The following is an 18,990-nucleotide window of genomic DNA, read 5'->3' as shown; positions in this document are numbered from 1 at the left end:
AGTTTCGTATTCCTCCTAGGCATCCGATTCCAACCCTGATAGAGTCCATAATCGCCTGTTCTCGGTTTTAAATTCTCTATAGGATTTATGAGTTTGATAAGCGTTTGCTACCTTCACTACCAAAATATAAACAAGGAAAACTGCTGGCAAAATACTATAGCATCAACTTTGATTTCTATACATGTAGCTATGGATGATAATACTAATGATTAGAAAATACGCATATTATCAGTCTAAAAACTAAAAAGACTAACACGGACTTTTACTTTTGTCTAACAGGTGTATGCTTATCTGTTTACACATCGAGTGATTTGCGAATCAGTCAAGATATCAGTTACCAAGTCAAATCGGTGAAATCCAGACTGTCAAATGCATAGAAAGTTTCGAGCTAAATTTCCGTAGAAAAACTCAAGGAAGGACAACGAAAAGCAGAATTACTTGCCAAAGCATCAACACTAGAAGAAAACAGAATTTAGGGGAGGCAAAACTAGACCTGAAAATGAAAGAAGAACTGAAAATAAAAACTGAAATAAAAATCAGTGATGCATGTACCAACGTATTGGAGGAACTTGAACAGAGTGAATTGCGTGATCAACAATTGGAAAACTCTCTCATCAATGAAAACTTCGAGAGAAATGTTGAATTTCATTCAGATCCATTGAACGCTTTCACCAGTGACAATATATCTCCAAACAATGTGAATCGACCAATGCATTCAGTTAAACAGCATTTCCAACACATACATTTGATACAAACAGTGGAATACAGGCTGTAGCCCGGGAATTGAACAAACCGAAGGCTGATATTAAAAAAATTGAAGGAAATCCTATGGACTGCCACAGATTTTTGAGGCAATTTAAAACTAGGATTTGTGTTAACGCCGATTCCTATGAAGAACGTTTAAACTTTCTGCTGCAGTTTACAGTTGGAGAAGCACACAATATTGTGACAGGCTATTCAAACTTAAATGCAGAGAGTGGATACAAAACAGCACTGGAAGAATTCAAAGACAGATATGGTGACTCAGATGTGATTGCACAAGCTTATGTAAAAAAAAGAAAAAAGAATTAAACTGGCCTGTGATAAAATCTGACAGTGCAAAGACCTTAGATGCATTTGGAATCTTTCTTAGAGAATGTCAATTTGCGATTGAAAATGTAGAAGCAGCCAGAGTTCTGGAATATGCAAAAAACTTAAAACTATTAGTGAAAAGGTTACCATTCTATTTGCACGACAAGTGGAGAAGTATGGTGTATGATCTCAAAGAGAAGAAACTTGCTGTGAAATTTCATCATCTTGTTGGCTTTGTGCGTAAAGAAGCGAAAAAAGCAACCGATCCTCTATATGGAAGAGAAGTGTTGGGTACTTCGAATTCAACCAACAAACGCTTACAGGATCACAAGAAATCAGAAACGCGCAAAAACGTTGCAGTTAAAACTGATCTTAAACCCGTCAGTGACAACAGTGCTAATCAGACCAAAACGTTGCCGAAAACTTGTACTTTCTGTCAAGGAGCTCATTCATTGGGCATATGTTTGAGTATTACTATTTTACCTCTGAAAGACAGATATGCATTTTTAAAATCAAATGGTTTGTGTTTTGCGTGCCTGAAATTTGGACATTTGAAAAATAATTGTCGACAAAGGATGCCATGTGCTCACTATAAGAAGACTCATCCATCCATCCTTCATGTTGATCCTCGACAGATTGAAGAACCAAGTACAGTTTCACCAGAAACTTTGTTGTCAGCTACGTCGTCTTCTGTTCATATGGGGGCTGGAAAAGAAGGGCTACCAATTGTGCCTGTTCGACTCAAATCAAAGTTCAGTGACAAATACGTTGAGACTTATGTCTTTCTTGATTCTGGAAGTAACGAGATTTTTTTTGGAGAACATTGCTAACGCATTAAATGTCGAAGGTAGGAAAATGAACCTCAATCTCAAAACAATGGGACAACAACAGAAACAGACTTGCTATGTGATTTCTGATTTAGAAATATGCGACATAAATGGACTGACTGTGTTAGAACTACCGCCAGTTTATACACAGCCTTGTTTACCTGCATCAAGGTCGGATGTGATTTCATTGGAGGATCTTGAAAACTATGAATATATCAGTGGTGTCGACCTTCCTAGAATAGATAGTGACGTTGGTGTTCTGATTGGTGTCAATGCTCCAAAACCAATGGAACCATGGGATGTCATACCCAGTGTTGATAATGGACCATTCGCTGTGAAAACTTTGCTTGGCTGGGTTATAAATGGACCATTGGAAGTTCATCCGAATTCAAATGATGGAGCATATTATACATTCGTGTCTGTTAATCGTGTCGATGCAAAACTCATGCCCAATTTGGAGGAACGGATTCGTAATCAGTTCAACCATGACTTTAACGAAATGACTATCGATGATAAGTGTGAGCCCTCTAAAGAGGACAGAACATTCCTAGAAAGTGTGTCAAACTCGATTCATTTTGAGGATGGACATTATGTTATTAGTCTTCCTTTCAAGACACGGAATGTGTATCTACCAAATAACAAGAAACAAGCAGAACAGAGACTGTTATCACTACACAAACAATTCAGTCGTGACATCGACTTTCACAAGGACTACTGTGTATTCATAGATAAAATTGTTAACGAAGGATATGCAGTAAAGGTGCCTGATGAGAAACTCGCTCAGGCAGATGGACGAGTGTGGTACTTACCTCACCATGGAGTACGTCATCCCAGAAAAAAAAGAAATTGAGAGTTGTTTTTGATTGTGCGGCTCGATACCAAGAAACTTCCTTAAACGATCAATTACTACAAGGACCGAACTTGACGAATACTCTGATAGGAACGCTTCTTAGATTCAGACAGGAAGAAGTAGTGATTATTGGAGACATTGACAGTATGTTTTATCAAGTCTGAGTACCAATATAAGATGCAAGTTTCCTTAGATTCATTTGGTGGAAAGATGGAGATCCGAACAAACATATTGTCAAGTACCAAATGGTAGTACACTTATTTGGTGCAACATCTTTGCCGAGTTGTGCAAACTACGCCTTAAGGAAGATAGCGCAGGATTGTGAGGGACTCTATGACACTGTGCTAAAAAACTTTTACGTGGATGGCTGTTTAAAATCAGTGAAAACGGTGCATGAGACAACATTTCTGTTGCGTGCATTACAAGATCTTCTCAGGAAAGGTGGATTTCGTATCACTAAATGGATTAGCAATAGCCCCGAAGTTATGAACTGTATTCCATTCACGGATAGGGCAAAGGAAGTTAAAGATCTGGACTTGGATAGTGACACTCTTCAAATTGATCGAGTTATAGAAATTCAGTGGTGTGTTGAGTCTGATGTGTTTTGTTTCAAGATGGACATTAAAAGACAACCATTTACAAGAAAAGGTATCTTATCCATGGTCAGTAGTGTATTTGACCCCCTGGGATTTTAGCCCCCTTCACATTGAAGGCCAAGTGTTTACTTCAGAAACTTTGTAAGCGTCAGTTAGGATGGGATGAGAAGATACCAGAATATCTTGAACAACAATGGAATGAATGGCTACAGGATCTTGAGAAACTTTCAGACTTTAAAGTGCAAAGATTTATTAAACCTGTGGAATTTGGAGAAATAAAATCTGCACAGCTACATCATTTTGCAGACGCCAGTGAACGTGGTTACGGAACAGTGTCAAATCTGAGACTGGAGAATTTCAATGGAGCATTGCTCATTCATTATCGGAAATTCACGTGTTACTCCTTTAAAACAGACAACTATCCTTCGATTAGAGTTGACTGCGGCTACAGTTGCAGTTCGAACAGATAAGATGTTGAAGTCCGAGTTGGAAATACCCATAGATGAGACGAAATTTTGGACGGACAGCATGGCAGTGATATGATACATTAGAAACACTTTATCTAGATTTCAGACATTCGTTGCAAACAGACTTGCGGTGATTCGTGAAGGCTCCGTACCAGATGAATGGAAATACATCAATACTAAACGTAACCCCGCTGATTTCGCATCAAGAGGACTGTCTGCGAATGATATTCTTCAAGGAAACCATTGGATTACCTGAATTTCTGTTGACCACAGAGGATGCAATAGCCTGAAACACCAAGATAACTTTCTGACGAGAAAAATGGTGATGATCCCGAAGTCAAAAAGGTTAAAGTGAGTGCTGTTATCGGTTCAAGTGAAACAAGTCTGGATGAGGATTTTGATAGTGTAGATAGACTTATTACCTACCATTCATCGTGGTACCAATTGAAGAAAAGTATTGCATGGATTCCTAAAATCAGGAGGAAATTGTTTCTCAAAGTTCAGCTCAAGAAAAATGTGAAACAAGGTAGCAATATCCGAAAACTTGACCCCATTTTTGACAATGGACTTATACGTGTTGGAGGTAGATTACACAGAGCCATTATGCCTTGATAAACCAAACATCCAATTGTCTTACCCAGGAATCATCATGTGTCAAACTTGATATTAAGACAGATACATCATGAAGTGAAACACAGTGGTAGGAACCACATGCTTTCTGTTTTAAGACAGAAATACTGGTTGATACATGCGTCTTCATCCATCAGAAGGCTGATTTCGAAGTGTGTAGTTTGTCGTCGTCAAAGTTCCAAAGTTGGAGAACAGAAACTGGCTCAATTACCATAGGATCGTTTAATACCTGATGAACCGCTATTTTATCGAGTTGGAGTGGACTATTTCGACCCATTTGAGGTGAAGTTGAAGAGATTGAAAATGCAATCAAGGAAATGGCTAATAATAAAAGCCAAGGATCTGATGGGTTGATTGTATAATTTTATAAAAAGTTTTTACCACAGTTAAGATATATTCTACTCTATATATTTAAAGAAATTAACAGAAAAACACGATGTCTAACTTCATGAAAATGGGTGTTATTACGTTGTTATACAAGAAGAAAGGAGATAAAAATTGTTGAAAAACTGGATGCTTATTAGCCTGTAAAATGTAGATTATAAGATAATAGCAAGAATTATGTCAAATAGACTGAAACCTGTACTGCCAAATATTGTGTCTGAAATACAGAATTGGTGTATAATATGGAGATATATTGCAAATACTCTAGTTAACATTAAATATGTGGTTGATATGGTAGAGATGGATAATTGAGAGAGTTATGTGGTTAAAATTGATAAGGAAAAACTTTTTATAGAGTGAGTCAGGAGTATGTACTTGATGTATTAGAGGTATTTGGTTTTAGAACACAATTTAGAAAATGGGTACAGACGTTTTATACGGATATATACAGTGGTGTAAAGTGTAATGGACATTTAACTAAATATTTTCCTATAAAAATTTTTGTTAGATAATGTTGTCCAATATCTGCATTATTATATGTTTTATCAGCAGAACCTCGGAATTATGTCATGAAACAAAATATTGTAATAAGAGGTATTCTAATACCAATGTCAGATAAAAATGGATTGATATTTCAGCATGCTGATGATACTACAATGACTGTGTGACTAACATACTGTTTTAGAAGTTTTCAAAGTATTTAACATGTATGAAAAAGCATCTGGTGCCAAAATAAACATTCAGAAGTCTAAAATAATGTGTATAGGGACTGGTAGAATTTTTGAACAGGAAAAGATATCATTGAGTGTTTCCGAGACAGGTGTCATGAAAATTCTTGGTATTTATTTTGGCAAAAATGGAGTAGAGTGTGAAAATTTTAATTGGAGAGACAAAGTTAAAAACATTAAGTAAACTCTTAATTTATGGAGACAGAGATCCCTAACAGTTCAAGGTAGAGCCACTCTAATTAATACCTTTTTATGTTTAAATTTTGGTACTCATTTTCAGTTATTTCAATTCCACAATGGACTAGAGACAGTATTCAAAAGGCTTAGACTTAAGTTTCTTGCAAAGCACTTTTGTTGTACTAAATATTTTCTGTAGAAACATATTTTTAGACATTTCCTATCAACGATTCAAAATTTAGGAGCAGTGAGGGAGATATGTTTACTCCAGTTTAAGAAAACAGATTTCCAGGGTCTACCACTCTTTTACAATAAATTATTTTGTGCATGGTATGCCATAAAATATTATATCATTGTTACAGAAAAAGGAAATGATGTTTTTAATTATTGTTTGTTTTTTAATCCGAAAGTGCAAAGAAAAAACAAAATGTTGAATTGGAAAGATTTTATTAGTGCTGGTATTACACATGTCAAGGATATTTCATATGAAGTAATTCCTGGATTTTTACCAATATCATGTATTGTGAAGATTTCTCAAGAACAAAATTCAAAGTTAAATATCTCAATGATTACAACAAATTATAAGGATTTGATATTATCTATTCCAAAAGAATGGAAAAATTATGTCAATGAAAATTAGTATAAAAGAACATGCTTTCAGCCAAATTTTCTTATTTCATATACAGATCAAAATATAGTGTTCCATTCCGGTACAGTACAAATATTTTATAATTTGTTAGTTCAAACAAGAGTACCGCAAACAGTACATAATACGCCCGTGAAATGCTTACATAGGGTGCTTTTCTTGTGCTATAATTTGTATAACTTTGCTTCAGGTAGTATCAGCCATCATGAGGTTGTGACAAACTTTCATATGAACAAAGGGTCTTAGCTTAAAAATCGAGATTTCTTCAAAATGGACCAAGTTGAAGAACCTGTAATTTTTTCAAAAATAAAAGAAAATCAAAATCCTTCCCCAGATGCACATCTTCAATACCCATACAAACACTTCACAAAATAAGATGGTCCTCACTTGAAAACTGTGGGAGGAGTTGGGCGGACAAATTATGTACCCTCCATAGAATATTAATTTCCAAACAGACTAAGTTCAACAACCTGTAATTTTCTCAAAAATTGTAGAAAATCAAAATCCATCCCACATGCACATCTTCAATACCCATACAAACACTCCACTTAATAAGAAGGCTCTCACTTGAAAACTGTGGGAGAAGTAGGGCGGACAAATTATGTACCCTCCATATAATAATTATTTCCAAATAAAGGGGCAAAACTCCTGGACAAAAAGTCGAAATGGATCAAAATTGCAGTATGATCTAGAGTGACCCACAAAGAAGCTACATAGCAAGTTTCAGCATGATATGTGAAAGGGAAATGAAATTATAAAGAGAAAACCCCGAACGGACGGACGGACGGACGGACAGACATCGCTGTACCATAATACGTCCCGTCATGACAGCATTACATAAGGGTACCAAAAACGTGAATGTATTTTTTGTCAATTATGTTATATCGGTATGCAGATTTTGTATTCATAGAAGACAGGTTTTTTTGCAAAGTGAAAAGACAATTGATAATGAAAGGCTTTGTAGATATACATTGAGACATTACATTTCATATAACCATTATTAGAAAAGAAAATGAACCTGTTTAAAAAGTTTTTCTTACATATAAATCCTCTATAGAAAGAAACAGGGAATATTATTATTCATATTTTAGATACAAAGTGTTTTAAATACGATTGTAATTGATGATTAGTCTTGATATATCTGTTTAAATGTTAATCAATAAAAGAGAAAAAAAAAGCATTGGGCTGAAGAACCGCAGATTTCGAGTTCAAATCCGCCAGTCTTTTGTTCATATGAAAGGTGAAGATAACGAACAGTGATCAATCTCACAACTCCTACAAGCAATACAAAATATTTCATATGTTGAAATGTTTTTTTTTTTTTTTTTTAAATCGTGTTTTATCCCAATTTGCATATTTTGTGCCTTTTTGGCATATATACATTTTATTTACCATGGCATCTTTTATGGCTTAATCAATTCATACTGATTTGAGGAACTATTTCAAGGTGTAGTGAGCCACCATAAATAAAGTGCACCGCCACGGCACATGATACGCCCGTCACATATTGTTAACAGTATAGATTGTACCCATCAAAACATTTTTTTATATCACCTTAATTAAATGTCACAGTGACCTTAAAGTAGGATGCGACACACCTTCTACCTAAGATGCATTAGTTGACCAATTTTGGTGATTCTAGGTCTAATAGTTTTCAAGTTATGAGCCGGACAAGTTTTTGCCATATATGGCCATATCTTCTTAATGAAAAGTCACAGTGACCTGGTTTTAATGTGCGACACACCTTCTACCCAAGATGTATCTACAGACAAAGTTTGATGATTCTAGGCCTTGTAGTATTTAAGTTACGGGTCGGACACGAAAAAGCTAACAGACGGACGGACAGACGGATAGCGTCTTAATGAAAAGTCACAGTGACCTGGTTTTAATGTGCAACACACCTTCTACCCAAGATGCATCTACAGACAAAGTTTGATGATTCTAGGCCTTGTGGTATTTAAGTTACGGGTCGGACACGAAAAAGCTAACAGACGGACGGACATGAACGCCATACCATAATACGTCCCGTCTTAAGACGGGCGTATAAAAACCATATATTCCTTAAAAGTAATATCTCCCACTCGCTGTACATGGATATAAGCATAATGTGTCTCATTCTTGCTATTCAATATTTACAATATGCTGATTAATGCGTTCTCTTATTGTAAAGTGAAATATTCACAAAAGATCAACATTATACATGCTGCCACTCGGTAAATTCTGTAACTTAATTTGTTTCCGAGTTGGATACTGTAAAGCAAAACAAACAAATCAAAGCTTCTATATACGTATGCATAATACTTTAGTCCACCATTAGCCTATCTTGAACAAATACACGCCTAAACAGCAACATCACTGACTATCCCACATACAACTCGTCAAAACGCTGCAATACTAACCATGGACAGAACAGTGATGATATTTGTACACACTATATGTCTTCAAATACAATTCATTAATGTACGTAAAGAACATGTGCAATATACATGGAACGGATAGTTAAAACAGAAAAATATCATAGTCCAATAAATCACACAATATAAGTAGATAGCAGACTTCTCGCATATTTTGAATAACGATGCATCGAACTCTATTCAAAAGCCTAAAATCAAAAATTTGACCACGATCACTATATGTCAAGTTTACACACTTACATACTTTTAAAGAAGTATGTACAATTTCTTGTCAAAGAAAGTAATGTGACATAAAGAGAAAAAAAATTACGTCAAGGGGTATTACCCTATTTCAAACTTTAGAATCTTTAGATATACATAGCAATTAAAACTGTAAACTCGACGTGTGTGGTTGATATTTAAGAAAAGAGGGTTATATCTTCTGTTGTACATTGTAATATATCTTTTGAATAGATCCGCCACTTCTTCAATTCTAATATGACGTTATAACAAAGATCATGTATGAATTCACATCTATTGTCTTGCCTGGGCTTTGATCCATATTACATTTCGTTAAACACTAGGCCTTCTCATTATCAATAAGTTTGGCAAACTGCCTCGTGCAGGGGATCATAACACTACCATCGAATGGGAATAATCCACATAACAACAATGAGTTTTTAATCTAATTAAAATTAGCTTTATACTGTGTACTTATAGTATTTCGTTCCCCTATGACATGTATTGTAGAGGAGCGAAATACACAAGTATAATTTTCATTAGATCGACAGAACTAAGGATTATTTCCATATTCAACGTGAAAAATTAATTGAATCTATGTTTCTCTGTCCTAATCCTTTTAGCTCGTTGCTACCTTTATTATAATTGTGGTGTGTTTTTTTTTCGAAGAAAAAAATCCAAACACATGCCTAGAACAATCTAAAGAACCCCTAATGTGTACTCCCACTCCTCCCCCACCCCCAAAAATCCCTACCTTATATGTGTTTGTCAAATCAATATTCAATGCAAAACTCTTGTGATAAATAAATTGTCGACATTGGAAACAAAAGAAAATGCTGGAATAATGTGCCTGTATAAAGATTCATGGTTATATGATATTAAGCTCACATGTATATATATGTAACAAAGAAACATTGGATCCCCCCCGACAACTAGGGAAACTTAGAATACATCAATCAAGCACAAAACAATGATAATACAAAAACTTAAAAAACAATCACAAACACCAAAAAACAAAAGCAAATAAAAACATCGTAGATAATTTTTCTGCGACACCTGACCTCTAAGTAACCTCACGATGTAATTGTCACAACACATTATATTTGATGATAAGATTCCAAAGAAAAAAATATGTACCATCACTTTCTTAACAACTCCCCAATATTGTTTGCATCCATTTACTCTTATTTTTCCATATAAAACACACTCTCGCATTTTGATTATTATCAATATCCATCTTTCGGTACTAGAGGTAGATTCCAATGCAAAATGTTCTTTCCTGGACTAAATTGGAATCATATATAAGATAACATTTCAACCAATTTATACTTTGGTTTCAGAACTGATCTTTTCATAAAAAAGCAAATACGCGTCGCTTTTCCGAACAGCATCAATGCTACTATCCGTAATATACGAATCATCGCATCTGATCCATTTACGATCGCTCTTCCTCTTCACAAAAGATATATAATGGCCCCCGCTCTCACTGCCCCAGTGAACCACGACACCGAATAATCTGTATGGGAGCAGTGTTTTTAGACCAATTTTCTACAGAAAAAAAATGAATCTTATACATGTACTACACATTCACATAATCAGAGTAGGCGTATTCAAGTCAAAATTTGCAAATTACCTTTATCAACTCTTTATTAGTAAGCCCTTTGAAATCATCCCAAAATCGAAATTTTTGGAATGATTGCTTCTCCAATTTTCTCTCCATCCCGTAATATTCCACCTGTTGATGTACATTTCATAAACTCACATTTCTATACCTACACGCATATTGGAGTGAAATATTATATATACTCAAGTAATTGGTGGTTATCAAACAAAAAAAGAGGCCCGAGTCTTTTGAACCACATAAAACTTTTTATCGAAATGTACATGGAAGTGATATCTCACAATCTGTATAATCAATAAAATATGCACAATTGACATTACCTCCTCCAATTTACAAATCTGTAGGACAAGAATTTCAGGGTATTCTACAATATCCATTTCTTTTGTAACACCCAGGGATCCTATGAATTTGAAAATATTCAAGAAATTACAAATAGATATTCACGTAATTTCATTTAATCTTTTGATTATATTCAGTACGCGAAAGCGTCTAGTGTCAATCGCTTTAATCTGATTTTGGAGAAAATAAATATAGTTTCTTACCACACTTCGAACAAGGTAAATCTACTTCTTCTTTCTTCAGGAGTCCCATCAAACATGATCCTATAGTCATCGTCTTGAAAATGCATAAAAATAAGATGACGAATAGTGAAGAATGTCATTATTCCTATAAAGAACGCAAATTTGAAAGGACAAGTACAGTACAGATCCACGTAAGCATCAGAGGTGGGATTTGGTGAATAGGAAGAGCAAGTTTTCCCTGTTGTCCAATCATACCCGCTGTCAGGTAAGCGGAGTAATTCGTAATCAAAATTACTATGTAACAAAAGGCCCTTGAGCCACATCGCTCACATTAATTACCTTGGCCCATATCTAAAGATTTTCCTTCATATTCGCATGTAAATATATTTGTATGTAAAAGTTTGACCCCCTATTGAGGCCCAATCCTACCCCCGGGTGCTATGATTTTAACAAACTTGAATCTGCGCTGTCAGGAAGCTTTCATGTCAATTATTACTTTCCTTGTGCAGTGGTTCTTAAGAAGATTTTCAAAGATTTTTCCCGATATATTTGTATGTAAAACTTTGATCCCCTTTAATGGCGCAATCCTATCACCGGGGGTCATCATTTTAACAAACTTGAATCTACATTATGTCCGAAAACTTTCATGTAATTTGTATTTTCCTTTACCAATGGTTCTTGAGAAAAAAACTTTTTAAAACATTTTGATAAAACATTGTATGTAAAACTTTGATCCCCACTTTTGGCTCCATCCTCCCTCCGGGGGAAGGGTGTGTGTGTGATTTTAACACACTTGAATCTGCACTATGTCAGGGAGGTTTCAGGCGCTTGAGAAGAAGATTATTAAATGATCCCAACCTATTTTTGCATTTTTGTGATTATCTCCCTCTTTGAAGGGGACATGGTCCTTCCTTTATACAAACGTGAATATCCTTCTCCCAAGGATGATTTGTAAATAGTGTGGTTGAAATTGGCCCAGCGGTTCTGGAGAAGAAGTCGACGATATGAAACGTTTACAGACAGATGGACAGACAGACGGACAAACGACGGACAACGAGTGATCAGAAAAGCTCACTTGAACTTTCAGCTCAGGTGAGCTAAAACAGCTTAACAAGTAGTATGAAACGTGTGCCACAACATTCGACAAATGACAGGTTGTTTCTTTATTATCACCGGAAGTATGTCTATATGGAACGACACGGATGGATAGATAATCCCACATTTCTGTTTAGTATATTATAGCTCGATAATGTTGGATCCATCAATGTGTAAGTAAATTCATGTAGATTTACTAATTATAAGTTCTATAGTTATCAGATTTAGACTATTATGCGGTTTTGAGGAACTATGGAATGACTGTTCAAACAAACTTGTAGGATTCATCTCGGTGTGAAAACTACGGAAGAAAGTTTTGTCATGAATTTGGTAATTTTTATACTTTCATAAATTGTAGGTCGAAACACTGGAAAAAATGGTTACAACAGATGGTGTATTATTTTATTGTTGAGCTATACAGCAGGTGATGATGGAATATTGTTACATGAATATGGAAAGTGGACGATGGAGAAACTGACACTATCCCGTTTGTCATAAAGTTGAGTTGTTAGTTTACCGTTAATATCTAATTCCAATCAAATATCTAAGTACGAAGCAGATGTGTAGGACTCTGTGTTGTTTATTACGAGTCCTAAAACAATATACAAACAAATTAAACACTCATGGTAAATCCGAAGATCAACCATTTGTATTGAAACTATAAATTTGCCTTAGCGTGTTGTGAATAAACCCCACTAACAGTTTGTTATATCTTATAAAAACAGTAATGTGGGTGGTTAAAACATGAACTGTGCGAATTGCGTTTTGTGAAAATTTTGAGAATTACTCTTTGGGTGGATTCAAAGATGTGTATACTATTTAGTTAGTGATAGTTTATTAAATTTGATATTAAGAATTCAAAATTGTGAACCATTTGTTACCACTTTGAAAACCAAGTTATGTAAATTTTCTAGAGAACTTGAACACTTAAAATGCTTATGATGCATTACTGTAGATTAATCCATTTCATAGAATATTTGATTAATGCATTCCATAGAATATTAGTAGAGCATCCGACGTAGATCCCAAGAACAAATTACCGGTTGCAGTTTTTCAGTGTACAGAACGTTTGCTTCGTCACCAGGAAGCTGCATGTCACAACCCTGCTTATGCTATGGTTACGTCAATTCTATGGCGTAAATATAGGTCTTAATTTCTTTTACGCCAAATGCTAGACATTTTTAAGTGAGAGTCGCTGGTCTTTCGAATATGATTTTAAAACTAGAGGTACCATGTATTGATTGATCTTGACACGTTAATGAAACATTAGTGATATAACACTGTTTGCTAAACATAAGGTCTAAATGTGTGATACTTTTCCTAGAGCTGGTGACGTGTTGATATTAGTGCAACATTCTCAAAGGGACACCAAACACAACTAAATCAAACAGCCGAACTATGTAAAAGAGTTCATTTGATTATGCAATACCTTTCTAGACGAATCAATTCGTGGAAGGGGTAGGCTGAAGAAGCTGCTGTGGTTGAAATCTTCAATCTAAATGATAAGTCATTGTTCTGATTTACAAATACCATTGTCAGATGTGTTCTTTAACCAATTTGCAATATATTACATAGAACAAACTTACATGACTGCACTCTTTGCAGCAATATCTATCTTTCAATTGTCCTTTGAATATGTTAACAGGATTCAACAATTTTTCACCTTCACCTTAAATACATGAAATAGTCCATTCGATTAAAGACATTCTGATGCAAAATAAAAGCCATCGGAAAAGAAAATTAATAAAAATTGAAGAAACATCAAATCTGAAAACAATAATTGCAATGTGTCAATACTGAAATGAAACAACTTTAAATTTAGAATGTCTGGTGATATTGAACGGTGTGGTTATCTACTAGTCAGATGCAAGTTTTATCGCAAAATACCAAACATATATTTCCGAATAACCAGTAATTTGAGTCATAACCTTTGACATTGTGACTGGAAAACAAATGAGTCAACTACTAACTAGGGGTACTAGCATTTTTGATGTCAATCATCAAAGGGTTTACAAGATATTGATGGGACAATATTTTTTATGTCCAGCGTAATTTGACCTTTAACTTTGTGACTTCATTATCAATTGACACAATTTACTCCTTAGTGTACCATGTTTGATGTCTGTCAACAAAGGGATAGCCTGATCTCAGTCAGGGCATATCTTACTATATCTAGTATATCAAAATCAATTGGAAACACCTGTATCTTAGGGAACCTAATGTATTAAGTTCGATGTCTGTCAAACAAAATATGTTCTAAATTTTGAGCAGATAATATCTTACAATGTCCAGTTTAACAAATTTCCCTGAACGTTGTGACTTCAAAATCAATAGGGACATCTACTCATTAGGAGAGAGTAGCGCATTAAGTTTGATGTCTGACAAGCAATATATTCACACCATATTGAATAGACAATACCTTCCTATGTCCATATTCAATTTGGCCTTCATCTTTGACTTTGTGACCTTTAAATCAATAGGTATTATCTACTTATTAGACAGAACCAGTTCACTAAGTTTGATGTCTGTGAAACTAAGGGTTCACAAAATATTGAGAGGTAATATCTTCCTATGTTCAAGGAATATTAACCGACATCAAAATCAATAGTGTTAGTTTTCGCTTTAAGAGAAAGTAGTGTAATAAGATTGATGCATGTCAAGCAAATGATTCTCAAAATGCTGAGCGAAAAACACTCGTTCTACCGAGAGACCGACATAGCAACAGACATGTTGAAACTAATATGCCCCTTTTTGAAGGGTATGGTAAAATCACCTTTGAATTTTGTGGTATTATTATATTCATCTTCAATTCCATTAAGAAGACTTGTAAAGAAGGAGAGAGTGTCCTCTTGCCGATACTCTTGAAATCCTGCGTTGCTGAAAAGGGGATTCAAGATTTAAATCAGATGTCAAAATAAGAAGTAGATATATGTTAAAAAACCACAATGTAGCTGTATGAATTATTGTATCTAGGGATCACCTAAATTACGTCTTGCATGACCTGCATTTGGTATTTATAATATGTGAATCCTTGTTTAGCCGATTATCATCTGAAATGTTGACATAACAATTTGACTTCATAAATTAATTATCTGACAAGTAGGTGCTAAATTTATTGCACCATACTATTACGCAAGCCATTAAATATAATTTTAGTGTAATGAGCTACCTTAAACCTATATTCTACCACAAAAAAATAGTCGATGATATGATTGCATGCAAATGTAGCAATTTAACACTTTATATGGGATTTAAAATTAATGTGTGAAGTACATTTGGTTGAAACCAAAGTGAAATGAATGGAGACAGTCTTCTTTTTCCGCTGTGGATTGATTCTGAATTCCATATATGACTTCACAGAATGCAGTTATCCAATGATCAGTCTGAAATGAAGAATAATAAGCATTGGAAGTCCAGATATTCATTTTGTTCGTCTTTTGTTTGTTCAAGCTCAAAATGAGAAAATGCATCTAAAATTTTGATTGATGATTAGTCTTAGCGATTCAAATTTTTGTGGATCAAGAAAAGAGAATATGTTCAATAGATCTTGATTTTTTCCCGTAAGAACTGTAATACTCTCATTCATTTGCTCATAATTTGGGTACCAAGTATACCAGAAAATACTACGAAATACCTTATGCGGAATGGCATCCTGTATTTGTTCAAGGAACTTTGGCGTCTCAGCCAGTATCTGCAGGTAAACAATTTAATCGTATTGAATTTAGATATGATATGAAATACATGATTTATCTTCATTGCGTAATTCATATAAAACGAACCTGTAAAATGCTGTTTCTGTAGCATGAAAACCCTATATTCAATAGACCTCTGGAGGGTATAGGCTGCAAATGAATTCAAATAAATCGTGTTATATTTCATCAGAGAACACTCAATTTATATATGAAATAAATCAGAACGAGTGTAAAATACCGGGAAACGTTTGTTCTCTTTATTCGTTTGATGGAACTCAGATCCTAGCTACAAAAACAAGGCTATTTGGGTTTTTTCTCTTTTATTAGTTAGTGCACATTATTTGATCTTCGTTTTACTTTTCTTTGGCTATTTTATTCTATGTCGTTTTTCTAATTTATTCGCATTGCACAAAATTGAGAATCTCACCGAGTAGGAGGGGAGTTTTGCACTTATTATAATCATTAATTAGATTGTACTCAGCCATTATCACAGCGCGCTTTGTGGATCACCTCATTTGACGAAGAAGACGTACTACATGTAATTTTCTACTTTGAAATCATATTGAAAAGCAAGTCAAAAGCAATAAACATATGATACATTCTCTCATATATTATCGTAGAATTAGTGGTAGTTTTTTAACATTTCTTACTATCTTACTATCTTTAGTCATCTTATGTCATTTTTGGTTTGTCCCAAGGAAATTGACAATCTACATGTAATAGATATTTACATGTAACATCCATCTTCAGATGTACCTAAAGTGAATGTTAAGTTGTTTACCTTAGAAACATAATAAACCTCGCCAGATAGAAATCGACATTATGGCATTGAATGTCATAATAAGAAACAAACGAATAAAGAGAACAAACGTTTCCCGGTATTTTACACTCGTTCTGATTTATTTCAAATATAAATTGAGTGTTCTCTGATGAAATCAACCCATTTTTCATAATGTTGAGTTGTTAGTTTGCCATTAATATTTATTTTTGATACAATATCTAAGTGCGATGTAGATTGATTGATTGTATATTGTTTAATATCCCTTTCAGGAAATTTGCACACACATGAAGACGTCACCATTGACAGTGAAATACTGCAGAATTTAGATCTATGTTCAGAGCTTAGGACATTTTAGCAAAGAGGGATATTTATCGTGCCACACTTGCTGCGACATGGATCCTCGGTTTCGCGATTTCATCCGAATAACCGCCCGTTTTAGTTGCCTCTGACGACAATCAATGTATACTAAGGACCAATTCTAACCGAAGTATAAGGTAGATGTGGAGGATTCTGTAGTGTCTTTTATTTCGAGTTCACAGGGATATATCGAATAACCATATGAACGAAAATTATAGTTGTAAGTAGATATACATTAATCGTCTTCGATGTATCTAAATGTCAAATTAAAATTCACAGAGAGATACAGATAGATATCACAGGACATGGCATACTAATAGAGACAATTATAATTATAATATACCTTCAACCTTTTTTCAACAGCTTTATCATCAGTGCCTTTTTTTCTTTTCTCACTCGAAGAATGGTGGTGTTCAGAGGTGGCTTCCATCTGCCTGTACTCCCCAGATGTAGATGGAGCTGACGCTAGGTAAATATAGACAGTTTCTAAGATACAACAGTGTTGAGACCAAAGTGACTTAACACAGAATAAATAAGACAAATACCAGTCGCACATGACCAAAAAACCCCCCCAAAAAACACCCAGCAAACATGGCTTTCTCCTATTGTATGACATCACAACCACTTATCTATCATTTTCTTAATATATTCATTGATTTTCAAAGATTTGTGATTTATTTCACACTTTATTCGACTGTTTTGTTTTTTGTAAACATGACGTAATGTTCATCTATTAGATGACGTCACCACAAGCACAAAATGTAATTTCATAGCCAAAAGAAGGGAAGATTGATATGGAAATCATAAATATATGATTTGGGATACATTTGGTAAACAACTCGTTATTTGAAAAAGTATAGTTAATCAAAGTACATAATTTAATAATAGGATTTAATTATTTTCAAACATTCAAAGAACAATCTGACTAAAGTACAGAAACATATGATAACTATATATGTATAATATAGGTATCCACTTAAGTCAGATTTCTCAAAGAAAAAAATCACGGAATATATCCAAGATATTAGTTTTTTCTTTAATTTGACATGGATTCATTTTCACTAAATTGCGCAGTTAACATGGGTTTAATTAAATTTTACGATATGCAGAGACTCAGGCATGATATGAAGCATGTCTTAACCTTAAATTCCTCTAATCAGCAATTAACTCATCCATAAAAAGACTTGATTTCGTGCGATGCTCGTGCACACACATATTTATATATTCTAGCTTTGAATATAGGGTTATATTACGTGAAGAACATTGTGTGAGACACACGTTATTACTAGGAAGTGAAGAGACACACACCAAATTCCTATGTAATATATTCATTCACTCAGTGTTTGATGGTTTAAGAAAGTCAACAAAGTTTATCACCCCAAAATGATGATTCAGCTATCAGCAGTCATGTATCTAGAATCAATATATTTTCTAAAAGAATGGAAACAACCAACAGTGAAGCTTGAGTGTTCCATAGAGGGGATTGGGTCTTGTTCCTGGAAAACGTTTTGTTTGGAACTCACTCCCCGAGTTTGTTTTAATAATTCGAATGAAGCAAATTGATGAATTTTGAGCAATATCCGACACGTTTAGCCTTAGGTAGTTTGCATGAAGCTTATTGGCGGATCCTGAACAATACTGAATCCCTATATACTAATAGTCAAATTATGAGGTTATCTCTTAAACATTTCAGCTCAAGAAATGAAAAACGGTGCATTAAAACAACAGATGAACGATCAAACAGCTGGCGGCTGTCTTAGAAGATAGTTATATGTGCAAAGGTCTGATTAGAATGGTCATTTTTGCCTTTTTAATCAATAAGGATAGATACTTCAAACACTATCCATAATAAGTGGAACACACTTTCTTATTTACCCAAAACATGACAATGCAAAAATGCAGAAAAATATTACA

At 34.5% G+C, this 18,990-nt stretch overlaps 1 protein-coding gene across 3 annotated transcripts in view; it reads right to left on the bottom strand.

The window, feature by feature from the left end:
* Positions 1-6,160: 6,160 nt before the first annotated feature.
* Positions 6,161-18,990, bottom strand: part of LOC125674716 (uncharacterized) — a 133,208-nt gene continuing 120,378 nt past the window's right edge. For all 3 annotated transcript variants that reach the window (XM_056159904.1, XM_056159905.1, XM_056159903.1), the window contains 11 exons: positions 17,420-17,541; positions 16,026-16,088; positions 15,881-15,937; positions 15,520-15,629; positions 15,020-15,123; positions 13,833-13,915; positions 13,676-13,741; positions 11,173-11,245; positions 10,951-11,030; positions 10,643-10,744; positions 6,161-10,557 (listed from right to left, as the gene is read on the bottom strand). In XM_056159904.1, the coding sequence (XP_056015879.1) occupies positions 10,333-10,557; positions 10,643-10,744; positions 10,951-11,030; positions 11,173-11,245; positions 13,676-13,741; positions 13,833-13,915; positions 15,020-15,123; positions 15,520-15,629; positions 15,881-15,937; positions 16,026-16,088; positions 17,420-17,541 (1,085 nt within the window). In that variant the 3' untranslated portion in view covers positions 6,161-10,332. The remainder of the gene's footprint in view (positions 10,558-10,642; positions 10,745-10,950; positions 11,031-11,172; positions 11,246-13,675; positions 13,742-13,832; positions 13,916-15,019; positions 15,124-15,519; positions 15,630-15,880; positions 15,938-16,025; positions 16,089-17,419; positions 17,542-18,990) is intronic.

The sequence above is a fragment of the Ostrea edulis genome, chromosome 3 (assembly GCF_947568905.1).
Source record: "Ostrea edulis chromosome 3, xbOstEdul1.1, whole genome shotgun sequence".
Taxonomy (NCBI): Eukaryota; Metazoa; Mollusca; class Bivalvia; order Ostreida; family Ostreidae; genus Ostrea; species Ostrea edulis.
Note: the sequence above shows the minus strand (reverse complement) of the source record. Positions and strands in the feature narration are given on the sequence as shown.